The sequence below is a fragment of the Diprion similis genome, chromosome 6 (assembly GCF_021155765.1).
Source record: "Diprion similis isolate iyDipSimi1 chromosome 6, iyDipSimi1.1, whole genome shotgun sequence".
In the NCBI taxonomy this organism is placed as follows: Eukaryota; Metazoa; Arthropoda; class Insecta; order Hymenoptera; family Diprionidae; genus Diprion; species Diprion similis.
The window spans coordinates 22,624,524-22,639,570 of NC_060110.1; the positions used below are offsets into that span (position 1 = coordinate 22,624,524).

The following is a 15,047-nucleotide window of genomic DNA, read 5'->3' on the forward strand; positions in this document are numbered from 1 at the left end:
GTCGAGCCGGGACCAGAACCCGGGCCGAGCCGGGCCGAAGCGCGAAGCTGCGGCCGGGGATGGCGAACGGATCGCAAACTTACTCCAAATGGTAACGAAACAATGCCGATTCATTACGAAGTAGTTAACCCCTCGACGATACCCTTCATCGATGGGGTGCAGTTCGACCTGGAGAGCCACAAGGTTGTTTTAGGCAAGTCGCCTTGGATCACGTGACGAGGTGATCTTGATCTTGATCTTCATCTTCTGCCGTTTCGATACTTCGTCAGGATTAATTGCGGCGCATCAGCAAGGACGAGTGGCTAGTTACTTACGTAGGTAAGGATTGTTCTTTATCTTGTATAATCCGGGGCTTTTTATGCGTCTGTGCAGAGTTTAGAGGCAGACAGAAATACCGACGGTTCTTTCTCACGGTCTTTATTATCTTCGACAGTTTTTTTTTTTTTTTTTTTTTTTTTTTCATTTCTTTGGTGATATTGAAAGGGACTGGATTTTTTTTTTTTTTTTTTTTTGCTTCACTTTTGAAAGTTTTCTGAGGTAGAAAGAATTGTTCTTCTCTGAACAATTTATATTTTATGTTTTATTCTTTTATATATACTCGTATATATGTATTTACTTATGTAATTTGAAATACTCGATTATATAACTTTTGACAAAGAATTTCATGACGATATAATATATTTATATATATTGCAAAATAAAGATCAAGAAAATGTAGAAAAAAAAATTAGAGTCGGAAATTGATGATCGATTCCTTTCTTTCTGCACCGTTATATAGACGGTCGGGTTTTTGCTGACAGTTTATTTTTCATTAATATTTCCAAATCGTGATTACCACACGAGCATTTACGGTGTATTATTTCTCAATGTAAATAACCTCAGATAAATTTTGATTCCGACATTTTGACCGGGGATCACGTAAATCACTGGATTTTTCAAATTGAAAAAATAAAGTGAAATTGTTTTTTTAATATTCCGAGTCGAATGAGGTGGCACTTAAAGAATTGAGGAGAGTAAAAATTATTCTATTTTGCGTCTTAAATTGAATCTATTCCAACCTGATTATATATTTAATCGATAGCGAACAATTGAGATTCAAATATGGAATTCGTGAAACAGTAAGCCGATTTTTTATCTGAGATTTTTCACTGAATCTTTTAATGAATTCAATTTATCTCGTCGAGCAGTGCGAGCCATGGGTAATTTCTCACGCGATTATCGCTAATCGTCAAATGTCCGCAAGTAATTCCGATTAATCAGTTCTGTTGAAGTTTACAGTAATAAGTATCGAGTTGCGTAATAAATTGCCTCTTCATTTTTCCTTCAACTCATGTGTCATACCGACGTACAAAATTGTATTGCTATAGAAATTTCTAGCTGCTGGGAATCTTTTCAAGGTTAAAACCGCAGCCGAATGCGTCATTGCAGTCAATTGTACGACGCATGAGTTGTACAACTTATGTAGCCGCAAGCCAACTTAACGACCGACAAACGCGATAACCGATTTGTGAAAATCCTTGCACTTTACCGACCCAACTGATTTTAATATTCGCAAATTTCAACGACACTTAGCACTGACAACCTCGAAATCCCTTTTTAACTTCCTGTTTCTCTTTTTTCAGAGACTAAAAGAAATTATTGCAATTACCCCGGAAATAAAAAGTTGGGTTTTCAGCCTGAATTCCAAAAAATATAATGAAAATGATAATATCTTGAGAATGGATGGATGAATTCGAAGGAAAATTGGTACTATGACTAACTTAGAATTTTAGAAATCCAAAATGTCGAATGCAATATAGTGGAATTTTTTTTTACAAATATTCAGGCTTTAATAAGAATTTATAAGTGGAGGTTTCTTGGGTCACCGATAACGAATCCAAACTTAGACTTTCAAAATTAGTATTAATAAATTCATTATAGTGATCCAAAATCCAAAAAAATCGTCACATTTCCATGTAATATGGTTCCCCAGAGATTTTAAACCGTTAATTACGAATCTGACTTTGTAGTTAAAAATTCTAATTGAAAGTTGATATTTTTTTTCCTGTTAACTTGGAACCTATAGCGTGAAAACGGGAAGTTCGTGAACAGCCTAGAGCCGCTTGTTCTTTTAGAGGTTCATCTTCCGTTTGTTCATCGACTTTGGGGAATGCCGGTCTGGTGTTTTCACCCGCATGACGAAGTGTCACGAGCGCAAAAACAATCAAAAAGGTGCTTTTTACTTTCGTTTGATAATCAGTTCGACCTAGTATTGTAGCCCAAAGGTGTGTAGGCGGTTTCAAGAGTGTGGGCAGCTCGGTGAGCTGCTTTGTTAATTAAACTCGGCTCAGTGCGCTCGGTGAATTCATTCGAATTAGGCCAGCCTTCTAGCCCACCTGCAGATCGCCGTGCTCAGACGCGTTTTCCGCTGATAATTACGCGTTGAACAATCAACGATTATATGTGGGATCGTCGTGTATGTCGGTGGAAATAAAACAAAACGAAGTAGGGAAACTCGATTCATTACGATGAAAACTAAAACGACAAGGAGGGAATAAAAGAGAAGATTTTACTCAAAACTGCAGGAAAAATAGGAAACATCAAATTTTTTTGTAAAATATATATATATATATATATATATATAGCAAAAAATAGATTTCCTCTAAAAATAGTGAAAACTACTGTGTGCAGATTAAAGTCTGCTACATTTATGGTAAGAATTACATTCGATATGAGTATTGTTTACAAAAAGCTTCTTATCTTGTAGTTTAAAAAAAAACTGCTCTTTCATTCTCTCAAAAGAATCACATTTTTATCTAAACTATCGGCATATCTACACTCAAGTTTACGGAATTTTGTTTTCTAATTACAAGGGTGAAAAAAATCGTGATTTGTATCATCCTCTAACAAAATGAAACTGCTACCGATGAATAATAAGGAAAATACTTGGTAGCATCTAACACTTCGTTCTCGTCCATAAACCTAGATCATCGTGCTACGGCTTCTGAATAATAAATAATTGATAAAATTATCCGGCAATAATTTTCACCGCGTTGTTAAAATGATTAAGTAAGGCGTTTATGATTTACACTTGATTGCGCGAAGACACGAGGAGAGAATTACGAACAAAACGACGATACGAAGAACTTGAATCTGCTGACTCGTGAGCTGACAAAGTCATGACAGACCACCACCACCACCACAGTCAAGCGTGTGTTTTTCGATCGTGGCTTGGCCTGGATTATGTGCCTATAATTCCTCCGACCCACGTGTTGACTGAAGCGTTTCACCACCGTCATTATTTCGATGATTTATCATGTCTCTTTTTCACCTCTGTCTCCAATAAAATGTACGATTATAGCTTTTCTGCATGCAAATACAGCCGCCAACGTTTACTGTTACGGCAAAATATTCTCACGCATGTCGATGCTGCGTAATACAAGTGTAATCGAACATTCAAGGTAGCGATGAAACGTGTGAATTAGATATAATCTATCTGCCAATTCTTCACGAGTTATAGGAATAGGAAAGGAATCTGGTCGCTTCAAGATCAATTACTCAAGCATCTTCACTTCGCTTCTCAAATCGCACATCATGGATCGAAAACAGGTCATAAAAAAGTTGAAAAACGGTTTAACTTCTCGGGTACAAAAGCATGGAAAATAGTCGTTTTTTCGAACCATCCAAAAATGTTTTAAAGACATAGCAAAATTTTTAATAAAAAAAATAAGCTGTCGACATTCTTCTTCTACAATCGCACAGTGTTTGCGTGTGGAGACAGAAGGACATCGGACTTCGTATAGCCAGTCATTCTCAATTGAGATTATTGCCGTTATTGAAGGCACGAGGATGACTCGGCGCCGGGTAAAACGTCTGCTGGGATTGACCGACCGAACGTAGATGATTTCTGGGCGTCAGAGCGACGCCGAAGCATTGAGTCCTGGGAGAAGAGGACTTAATCCTTTTGAATAACGAACGCGTTTGACGAGGATAGCCTCACCCTTTTTTCGCACCCTCGCCCTGCGAGCGGAGAATATAATTGCAAAAAATGCGTGGATAATTCTCGACATAACGAAGACGTTTGTGTTTGTTTAATGTGTTTATACCAGGTGTAATGTTAAACAGCAAGTTTCGCACTGATCGGTAGCGTTTTTCACGTGTCTATTTATACCGCAAATTTTTTTCTCCTGCATAGCAGTTTGCGGTAGAAAATCTTGACCGTGACACGATTTTAACGAGCGAGTTAAGGCGGAACGATCGCATTTGAGATAAGATTTTTCAAGCTTTCGAAAAATCCGAGTGGAGAAAAAATTTCCTTCTAGCTTAACTGTGTGCGAATTTATTCTCAACTCTTTTTTTTTTCACCTCGTCCTTGGACTTTTTTTCGCGGCTAGTTCGCGGCGTGGTTTGTTTCTCACAGGCATTAGCCTCGTGGAAGCTCTTTTGGGGTGGCGGAGGCTTTTCAAGTTTATCCAGCAGTTCTCGCCTGGGCTTAGCTAATTTTATTTCGAAAGGGTCGAGACCTCGACACGACGTCTCGAAACTTTTACGTCTAGCAGATAGAAAAAAAAAAAAAAAAACACTTTTTTCGCGGGTTAATCTCGATTCACCTCTGCCCTTATTTACACCTTGACCAAAATCGCGCAGGATTCTCGTACACACGGGAATAAAATATGGAAACGAGAAACCTGATGCAGCCTAGACGCGAAGCAAGCCCCACAAAAATCACTCTTCCGTAATATTGAAATTTCACGACATTTCTGTAATCAGATTTCTGCTCTCCTGATGGGGTTCGCTCAGAGCTTTCACACTGGCATCCAGGTTCGAATTCTTCAGGAATTTCTTTCCTCAAATTTTCCTCACTTCAGATTTTGCTATTTTTTTTTTTTTTTTTTTTTTTTTTTTCCAAGTATATGAGTAAGGATATGATAAAAGTATATGATTAAGTAATTCATTTCCAGCTGCGAGTGAATCCGATGCGAATAAATTTTTCATACTTAAATACTCCCCAATTCATTAATTTATTTACTCACTCATCATACTTTTTCGTTGCAAGTTAATAATTAAGGGCGGGGGGGAGGGGGGGGGGGGGGGGTTGAGTGGTTCATCAAGGCCCGATTCGGAGCTCATTAAACTCCGATTGGAGAGTCGAATGTGGCGACCGTTAGACCGTCAGTGATTGTTCGTTGATATAATGAGCAATGAGAACAAACAAGAAAAAAAATGACGAATAAAAAATTAAATAATAATTATAACAAGGTTGAGAGAAGCGGTTAATTTTCAATGATGGTGCATTCATGTCCAGATGTCCAGATACAATATGCGTGCAATATTTCTTCGGATTAATAGCGCGTCGCGATAATTGCCGTCGACAAGATTTAATAAAAAAACTGATTGCTCGATCGGCAAAACGTCATAACGAACGTCGCTATTTTGTTGTGTGGCTACGGATCTCGTAAATCACGCGGAGATCATGTGTATACCATGTACAGACAGACACAGAACCGAGTTTGGAAATGAAGGTACGGCAATAATTGCATTATACACACGCGGAGTAATTGCTTCCCGTAAAATTCAATTAATCTTCCAAGCGAATGTGCAATGAAGCCTGCAGCTTTTTAATTACGAATACGTTTTGGTAATTAAGAATTCAAGGCAGTGGGTAAATTACTGGATATAAATATATATTTCACTTGGCGCACTCTCGCCGGTTGGTTTGTTACAAAATCTCTCTAATTCCAAGATCATTTTTTACCTTGGGTATTACAAACTCGTCCACGCGTCTCGGCGCGTGAGATAATTGCCAATTACGAGTTGCTATTTTATTTATTCTATCTTATTTTATTTTCTTTCTTATCATTTTTTAAAAAGTCTTAATTCTCCGTCACGTTCTGAGCTATGCACATGTATAATTGAGACTCGGAAGATGCTCCGTTATTCTGCTCCGAATGCGGGAACGTGTGGTTATTCTAATTTGCAAAGTAGGTAGTACGACTAATGCTATTTCATATGATGCGTGTAAGGAAGCGAGGAAAACAATTTCGCACCTCAAGGTACAAACTGCAGTATTAACATAACGATGTCACATTTTCCCTTTGAACATGCAACGTGATTTCGCACAGTGTAATAGGAACACGCCTGATTAATCCAGGCCTCATGAATCGGGGACAGCTATCGATTATTATCAGCTTGGAAGCTTGGAAGAGGATACCATTCTAGGGTTTGCGATTACTCGCGCTGCTGCAGCTCTTTGCATTAATACCTACGCCCACACGGTGAAAATACACCCAGAACCCTTGTACCTAATCTGTGTCGAAGACAAAACAGGACGCGCTGCTGCTTTTCGTTCACTACAATTATGTACAGAGACTGAATAAATTAACAATAAACAAGCACAAAGACGTTTCTATACCCACACTGTAGAATCTATATCTGTATCTCTCTCTCTCTCTCTCTCTACGCACACACATACACTCACGTGACTGTGTAATCATCTCCCGAGAAATTCATTCCGCGTTGCATTCTATCCGTTGGAGATGGTGCTATTAACGAGATTATCTCAGAAACTTGCAAAACACCAAGGACTGATTAATTATCATCGCTATCGATGTAGCGAGTTTTCAACTGTTTAGCTGATAAGAATTATCCACCATTTGTTGTACACTAATTTTCTGACTACGCTATATATATGTTTATGTAGTTAGACAAGTTTTTGCGACGCAGCTTATAAAACAATTCTATATTCGGAATTCTTTCTTCTTTTCTTTTCTCAATCATGTAAGTTTAGCGAGTGCAAGCAATTCAACATTTTAAATTTTACAAACTAGGTCTGCCATTCTGTCGAGGCTGTATCTTAATTGAAAAACTATTATTCAACCATCATGTATCAACATTTATAGGGTCTAATTAGCACCAAGACGAAAAATATTCTCACTTTCATCGGTCGACATTAATTACAACAAATTCTACGAAAATTGACGTATGGATTACCGAAAACCAAACTATTAGGAACTGTTGTAAGACGGGGATATAGAATTTGTTTGGTAACAACATTTATGCAGGGTCTAACATTTGTTTGTTTTTGTTTTTTTCCGCAAAAAATATGTAAAATGTTGCGCTTGAGTTCTCATTATCATGCCCAATGGCGTATCACTGTTGATTTTTACGAGGTAAATGTGTTTTCTGGCTTTTATACAAACTGCATGACTTGTGCAACGATCATAATTTTTCCCTCGACGTCACATGTAACCCACATTTCACACGGAAGAAATCGCTTGTTCACGGCTTTAAGCACCGAACTTTCAACTTCCGACATTTTACTAGCTGTCACGTGATTTCAATAATTCATAAACGGGGATATGACTCGTAGTAAAGTATTTTCGATTCGTAAAGATGATATTGAATCTGAAATAAACATCAAGTAACTCACGTGATCCGTTAGCTTTGAAGAATCCGTACACAAATTTTTACACAGAAATAGGCATAAATTTATCTGCAGTTCAAGACGATTCAAGTGTTCGCGAAAAGTGCAGCAAGAGCTTTTCTGGACGATAAAACACACGTGTGAAAAGAAATCGTCGGTGTTCCTGTTTCTTCCTAACGTAAAACGAGCTAACCCGTTGCAACAAAAGCTTACAAGAGCTGCAATCCAAGTGTTACAACCTATAGTTCCATCGTTCTCCAAACAGCATCCTACACTACACTCGTATCCGAATTCTACGAGTCACGCCAGACTGGATGGTCACAGGGTGGTACTGCCGTTCACGGTAGAGTAACCAAGGGAATCTGCCTCCTCGAAAGGATACAGTTACTCGTTTCCATGTGTCCGGCATATCCTGCTATGTGGACGATGTGTGTATTACACAGGAAAACACAACAATGCGTTATACAGTAAGGCTAGTTGGGGAAAAGGTTCTTGGATAAATGTATGCAGGTCCGGTTTCATTTCATCCTGACATGCCCTCCTTATTTGGGGTTGCCGTTTGGCCGATGTCATGCAAAACTACGTCAACATCATCAAAGAGTTTACACAACACGTGGCTGGAGATGGTGGTTGAAGATGGACGAGCCAAAAAATTGGCCAGAAAGTATCATAAGCATCAGTCTGTAACAAATGTGCCAGACGAAGTACATGGGAACCAACGAAAATCACGTTGCCTCGTACCGTTACACTTATAACGGGCGCGCTGCGCCATGGGAAGAACGTATTTTCCATAATATTAAGCCTTTTTTAGATCTTTTTTCATGCGATTCGCAGAGCTACACAGCTCTTATGCAGTTCGATTCTCGCCTCGGATGGTAATGCAGATTATTTAACCTTCGCGTATTTACCTCTATTCGTGCCTGCGGTATCCTCCAAGGTGCAACGACCGTCTTCGAAGATACTTCCATCGGAACTTGTGCAGGTCATCCTGAAACGAAAGACGCTTCGTCTAACCATCAAGAGTCCGCAGGTAAGAAGTGAGAAAATAAGTATTCACCTGGATAATCACTGCAGTCGTGGTCTCTTATATGAATTCGGTTTCTTAGAAACAGAATCCTCGAGCCACATTTTACAGCGTACTCTTAACGTTCCAATACTCATTTGCTCTTTCTTTTTGCTGCCGTTGTATCCACTTGGTAAAAATCTGCTTCTCTTCTCTCTCCGAGTTTTATTCGCGAGATGAAAACTGGGGAGAGACTCCCAGTACTAAGAGTTCAAAAATGAGTTCCTGGTGACCAAGTCAGTGTAGGTACCAAAGAGAAATTAGGAGTCGAGAAAAACTAGGTGGCAACGAATTGCCTGGCAGGAAAAGCAGGCCCGTCGTTTATTCCAGTGCGTAAAGCAGTGTGACGCCTTGGAAGTTCTGAACCAGTGACCAAGTCGCACGAGGCCTGTTGAGTCCTGAGTGTGAAGGTGGTTAGCCGCAAGGCGCAATCAATCTGCAATGCGGGACACTCGCGTTTCACTGAGGGGATCTTATTTGAATGGAATGGTTCTGCCGGGTTCCGGATTGGCCTCCTGGCGCGTTATCCTTCACGGCGTTTGAGAATCTGGGCCAATTTCGCGACGCCGCGACAAAACTGGAATCGCGAATCGAAACCACGGTGAGTATCGTGTCTCTCGTTTAGTTGCTCCCATATATTCGTTCACACACGTGGAACTACGCCCATGTTGGACGTGACCAAAGGCAAAAACTAAAATGGACCGATTGCTCGAGGAAAAATATCGCACCCACGTGCAGGATCGAACACTGAATGACCGATATGACGTCGGGTAATCATTTCAGGAACTACGTCTTCGTTGTACTCGTTGAAATTGACTTGAAACGAGCTTAAATAAGGAAAGACTGTTGGGAAAACTTTTCTTCGAAGTCTCCCTGGATTCAGTGGCTTAGCGATGGTTTTTGTGCACCGTTTCTTCGACAAGCCCGAATGTCAACTGCGGAATGATTACATCGTTAAGTATGACTGATTGTGAGAAGTAAGATATCGAGTGATTGACCCTGGCAGCTGGGGAATTTATGGGATATTCAATCATCGCCATGGATATTTCTTTTAATGGCGTCTCGTTATCGGCGACTGCGTCTAGCTTATAGACTACACAATATGGAGGTGGATGTAAAGCGCGTCGGTCCGTTACACAAGAGGTAATATCGTAATGGGAGTGATGTATAAGCATCTAGACACACTACATATACCGTTGTTCCATCAGGGAGATTGCCCATCGCGTTGTAGCGCGATACGGTGTGGTTATGCCTTAACTTAACGTCCGATAGGCACTTTAATCTTTATCCAAACGATGGATCTGAGGAGGTAAACATACGAAAAAATATACCCTGGATGAAAATAGCCGGGTTATTCGATTGAGTCGTGGTTTTACTTGAATTATCTCTTTCCTGCTCGGATTATTATTACCGAACAAATATTATATTACTCGAATTTACGGATCGGTTACACTCCTCAATCTTTCTTCGTCCCATCTCAAATTCCAGACAATTTTTTCCTGCATCGCTTCAACATCAGTCATGATACTTACTGGTGGATTAGAGAGCGTGAGACCAAGGATTTTTGTTGGTATGTATATAGAATTTAATTTCAGAGAATAGTCGATATTTTTTACGCATAAAAATGATCCTTGATCATATACCTACAAGTATTTACGACTACCGATGCAGTTGAACAAAGCAGCATATTTTGAATTTATAGTATAAAGCTGGAATGAGTTAGGAATACTTAATTATACTAACGATATTATGTGATAATTTGTACTCCTCTGAAAGTAACTTTGAATTGAGAAACTTAATTCCCAAAAGAATAAACGCTGACTGGGAGTCCATGAAGAACATGAAATTTGGCCAGAACAAATTAAACTGAAAGGTATTGAAATGCTCTGAAAGATAATGAGCAGGTTATCTCGTAAATACTAACATGATTAACAATACAAACGCTGATGAAATTCCGGACAAATTATTCCCGGAAGAATTGCAACCGTCTTCGGTGCAAGTTTCGCAACTTGACAAACTCAGGCTGGGATAATTAGCTTCCTGCAAGATGTCGCAGGCCGTCGAATCCTTCGCCACGCAGCCTCGGTCGATCACTTCTGTCTCGTTTACTAGAAATGAAGATAAAAAGGATCAAATGAAACCCAGACGTGTAGAAAATTCACAGAAAAAAGGGCACACCTTCGACTATTCACACGCTGAAAATGTAAAGTGGTGACTCTACGCGAGTTGAAAGGGTGACGCAAGGACTGTAGGATATGGAAATAAGGATTACACTCCGGTGTTTAAAGCCGTGTTGAAAAAACACTCTCAGGAAGAAAGCTCGAGGGAATTAGTAAAAAGGTAAAAGCTCTAAGGGTTGCCCACGAGTCTGTTTCGCAGCTGACACATTCTGTCAGAGTGCAATTAATTGACCCTGAAATCACAGTCAACTTACCAACCACCGTCAGCGTGTAGCAAGCAAAACTTTCCTCAGTATCTCTGAGCACTCGTACAACTTGCACGCCTTTTCCCGACTCCAGTAATCCACTGGCGTTTCCATCCACCGTCAACAACGTCGCGCTCAAAGTTGCCGTCGTTCCCGTTAAAGTGCTCTCTGAAAAACATCGGAAAATAATCCGAAGTCATGAAAGTTTTTAAGTCAATTTCAAGAGACAATTGATCCCTCGTTTCTCTTTTTTGCAAGTATTCTCGTAATCGTGACTCATAGGTACGAATCGATCGGTAAGATAAGCAAGCGATTGATTGAAGCGTATTTTCACCCTACCGTTAGATGCACTTGACGTTGATTCCACGGTTGTGTTTGTATCTAACGAAGTGGAAACGGTTGTTGAGATAGAGGAGCGGGTTGTTGTCTCCGAAATCGTCGAGACCGAATCCTCCGTTTTCGTTACCAACGTCGTTGGTTTCAGCGTCGAATTTGCCAAGGTGGTGTCCGTCGATGAACCGGAAGTAGCATCCGTCGTCACTGTGGTCTCAGTATCCGAGGAGGTCGTTGTTTCCGCGGTGATCGATGCCGTGCTCGAGTTTTCGGTGACGATTGTCGTGGTCAAACCGGAAGCCCCCGATGAGGAACAGGTAGTCGGTGTTAGGCCAGATAAGGACGAAGTGCACGCCGAGTCCTCGAGCGACGTGCAGACGTAACATTCCAGAGAATTTCCTGGACAAATTAATGTTTCCGTCTTATTGCGGTGAGTGAGAAATTACTAAGAGGCTATTAACTATTCATTTCCGGTACGAGTGTATTGTTGAATTTTTTCCACTCGATACCCAAAATGATTACGCCCTTATCGATCACTTTATCTTTACGTGAAACGTGAACTAAATTTTCCCGTTTATCAGAACTACCGCACTTCTGTTATACCGTTATAGGCGTGGATACCTGCGCCTCGTGTAATCGGCCATTTTGTAATCACAATGAAATTCAATCGTCACTAAAGATCCACTATTCGCACATATTGCGAAATGTATTAATTTTAGAAAATATTGAAGAGAGAGAGAGAGAGAGAGAAAGTCTGCGACACTTGAATGAAGGTTCACGCTTTGCAAAATTCATATCAATACATCGTCTACCGAATATTGTTGATGTCCTTATTTAGAAATAAAGAAATTACCAATTTAGATGAAAATTAAAAATTTTGAAAGAGCACTTTCTTCGTCAAAACGACTGTTTCAAAAAAATAGTTATCTATAATATGTTCATGTACACCAATAGCTTTTCTTCAAAGATTAGAAACGCATCGAATATTGAAATAAGTCCGAAAATTAAATTAAAGCCTTACCAAAGATGAATCGTAATGCTAAAAATGATGAATTGTTCATTTTGAATATGTATGAAAATCGCCAATTACTGATAACGACGGAACTAAAATAAATCGCAAAAGGCAGTTACTCACGTTACTACTTATTTTTCTCGTTAATCTGACAGAGTTAATTGACCAATTTCCTTCAGAAAATAACTGCGGAATATTAACGAACATGTATTTCTCCAGCTATTTGTCTAAATTAACTTATACCTTCAGGCAAACCTCTTTTGCCTCTTTCGATATTCGTTCCACAATTGTTAAAGGAAACAGAAGACTCCGTCCGACCTCCATTTTCATAAATAATATCCGCTTATAGCTTCTGAGTCGTTTAAACTCGTCTTGAAATATCGTTCATTAAACTTGCTAATACCAACAAAGCATAGAGAAAAACATTTCATTCCAAGTACCAAACGCCTCTGAATTCGTCGTTAAACCAGCAGAGAGTCACTCCCAAAAATTTTTGAACGATTAATATAATTATAAAATTTCACCTATGATTTACTCACCATTGTGTACGATTGAAATGACGCTGATGAAGAATAACGAGCGAGTGACTCCGTTCCCGAACATTTTTGCGTGCGGCTGGAAACCCGTCTATGGAATATCTGCATTTCGGAGAGTAAAGGGCGCAGCGAAACTTATCGCGGATCGTCAAACGCCCAGAGATAACCTTCGGACGATATAGCGATATCAGTTTTCGATCAATACCATTGCCTAGGTGAGGCGCGATTACGGCTAAACAAGAAATTGAGTATTGCACCCTTGTTTGTCCAGCTCGCCAGATACGGCAATAACGACGACGTTCGAAATCGCGTTGATACTTTCATCAAGGTCGATACTAAAACCGCGTGCATTCAGGCAAAATTACAAATGATCGAATGATACGATCCTTGTATTTTTAGACGTGACGATCGTGTTCGCCAAATTTGTCGCCAATTCGGTATCACAATTAATTACGTCTTGGCGCAATTTTATTCCGCGTATGCATTCGACTCGACAATTTCTGGCTCATTGAAATGTCGAGGCAGTTCACACGTAAGTGACTCCGGGATCTCGGATGGCAAAAATGAGCGTTATTCGCCTTGACATATGAACTCCCACGCCTCTTTACCCTTGAGATATTCATTTCTCTGCGTTACTTGCTGCGCGATCTTTGCGCAATTATACTTTTGCTGCTGAGACACCTAAGTATTTGATTCCAGAACCGTTGCATAGGGCAAATGGAAACCGAATGATCGTTGAAATATCATAACAACTCGCCGATCGCCGTTTGCGATAACTTTCTCGATTGAAATCTGTTACCCATCGAGTGATCTAACCACTTCAGACTTCTCGGGTCCAGCAATCCGACCTAAGGATGAATAAATTAAAAATCTTATGTGAAATTTCTGCGTCTACGAGAAAGGATCGTGCGGAATCTGCTTCTTCTCCGAAACATCCCGCGTGATGAATTCCCGGAGAAAGTTACCCAACAGTGAGCTACGGAATTACGCAGATTTGTGATCACGAGAGTCACGTTTCATGCGGTATTCATGCCGCGTTGCGTTTTAGCAAAAACTGTAGGAATTAGCATGACTATGTTGGCGAAAATTTCTATAGAATCGTCAGAATCATGTAACGATGTGAAAAGTAAAAATTTTGCGAATTTTCGGCGCAGAGAGACGGTAAAATTTCGCGAAGGGATCGCCGATTCCTTTTCCCTCAATATTCGCACAACGTAAACGCAATTCCAGGCTCGAATCTCGTCGTCGCGTCGCCGCTAAAATCTTGACTGGCTCGAGGCGAATATCGACATTGAAAAGTCGTCGTGGCTGCCCATATAATATACCGGCAATTTGCGATGAGGTCAAGTTCAGAACGTGCTTGAACCGCGTAACTATTTAAATTACGACTTGCCTACTTTTTCCATGTACGCCTCCATTCGAGAATTTACCCGGATAATTTATGGGAGTTTATGAGTCACTTGTCGGGTTCGTGTTGTTTACGAAGATCGCGGTTGTGCAGAATAGTCCACCCTGTAAATTATATATCGGAGAGACAATTGAAACCGTGTTGTCGAATAAAGGATCCTTGAAAATACTTGTTCATATCCATTTCTAACTTCCAGTCTTTCGCGAAGTTTTTCTTCATATTTTCATTTCAAACCTGTTCTCAAAAACACAGAACAAACTCGATGATCCATCTCTTGGGATGAGTTATTTTCATCTGGCTTACCAGAATGCAAAATATAGACTCGAAGACATCGGAATTGATAAGAAGGAATTTTTATGCTCCTAGAGGCTCAATCGCTTTGAAATTGACAAAAAAAATTCCGTGACAATTTCAACTCTCTATATCAAATCTAAAATAGTTCATTTCGTGACCGAAGTATCTTACAGAAATAACGTGAAAAAAACTTTTTTGCTCTTTCAAATCTTATAAATCGTTGGCAAATATACTGACAATTGATAATGGAAAGTACATATTTTTGTATATAAATTTGAAAGCGCTTAAGCCTCTAGGCTCAAAAACAAGCCTATTAAGGATCCACCCTAATGAATCACTTACCAGCATATCACTGGAAAAAATTAGTGAAATATCAGTGAAAAGTCACTGAATCGTCAGTCTATATGCACCAACTTTTTCCAGTGGTATACTTATAAATGGGAATCAGTGAACTTTCACTCATTCGAGTTCAGAAAGTACCACTTCGAGTCACGATTCTAAGATCCTGGCACGGACCTAGCCACCTAGCTCAAGAAAAAGGTAGGCATTGTCCCTCCATCTCCTGGAACGCCTC

General features: G+C 39.9%; 1 protein-coding gene across 1 annotated transcript; it reads right to left on the reverse strand.

Annotated features, from left to right (window-relative positions):
• Nucleotides 1-10,050: 10,050 nt before the first annotated feature.
• Nucleotides 10,051-13,084, reverse strand: LOC124406707 (serine-rich adhesin for platelets). The gene is made up of 5 exons (XM_046882233.1): nt 12,775-13,084; nt 11,230-11,622; nt 10,900-11,058; nt 10,312-10,573; nt 10,051-10,273 (listed from the first exon to the last, which is right to left on the reverse strand). The coding sequence occupies exons 1-4, from the start codon at nt 12,836-12,838 to the stop codon at nt 10,371-10,373; spliced, it is 819 nt and encodes a 272-aa protein (XP_046738189.1). The 5' UTR covers nt 12,839-13,084; the 3' UTR covers nt 10,051-10,273; nt 10,312-10,370.
• Nucleotides 13,085-15,047: the final 1,963 nt, after the last annotated feature.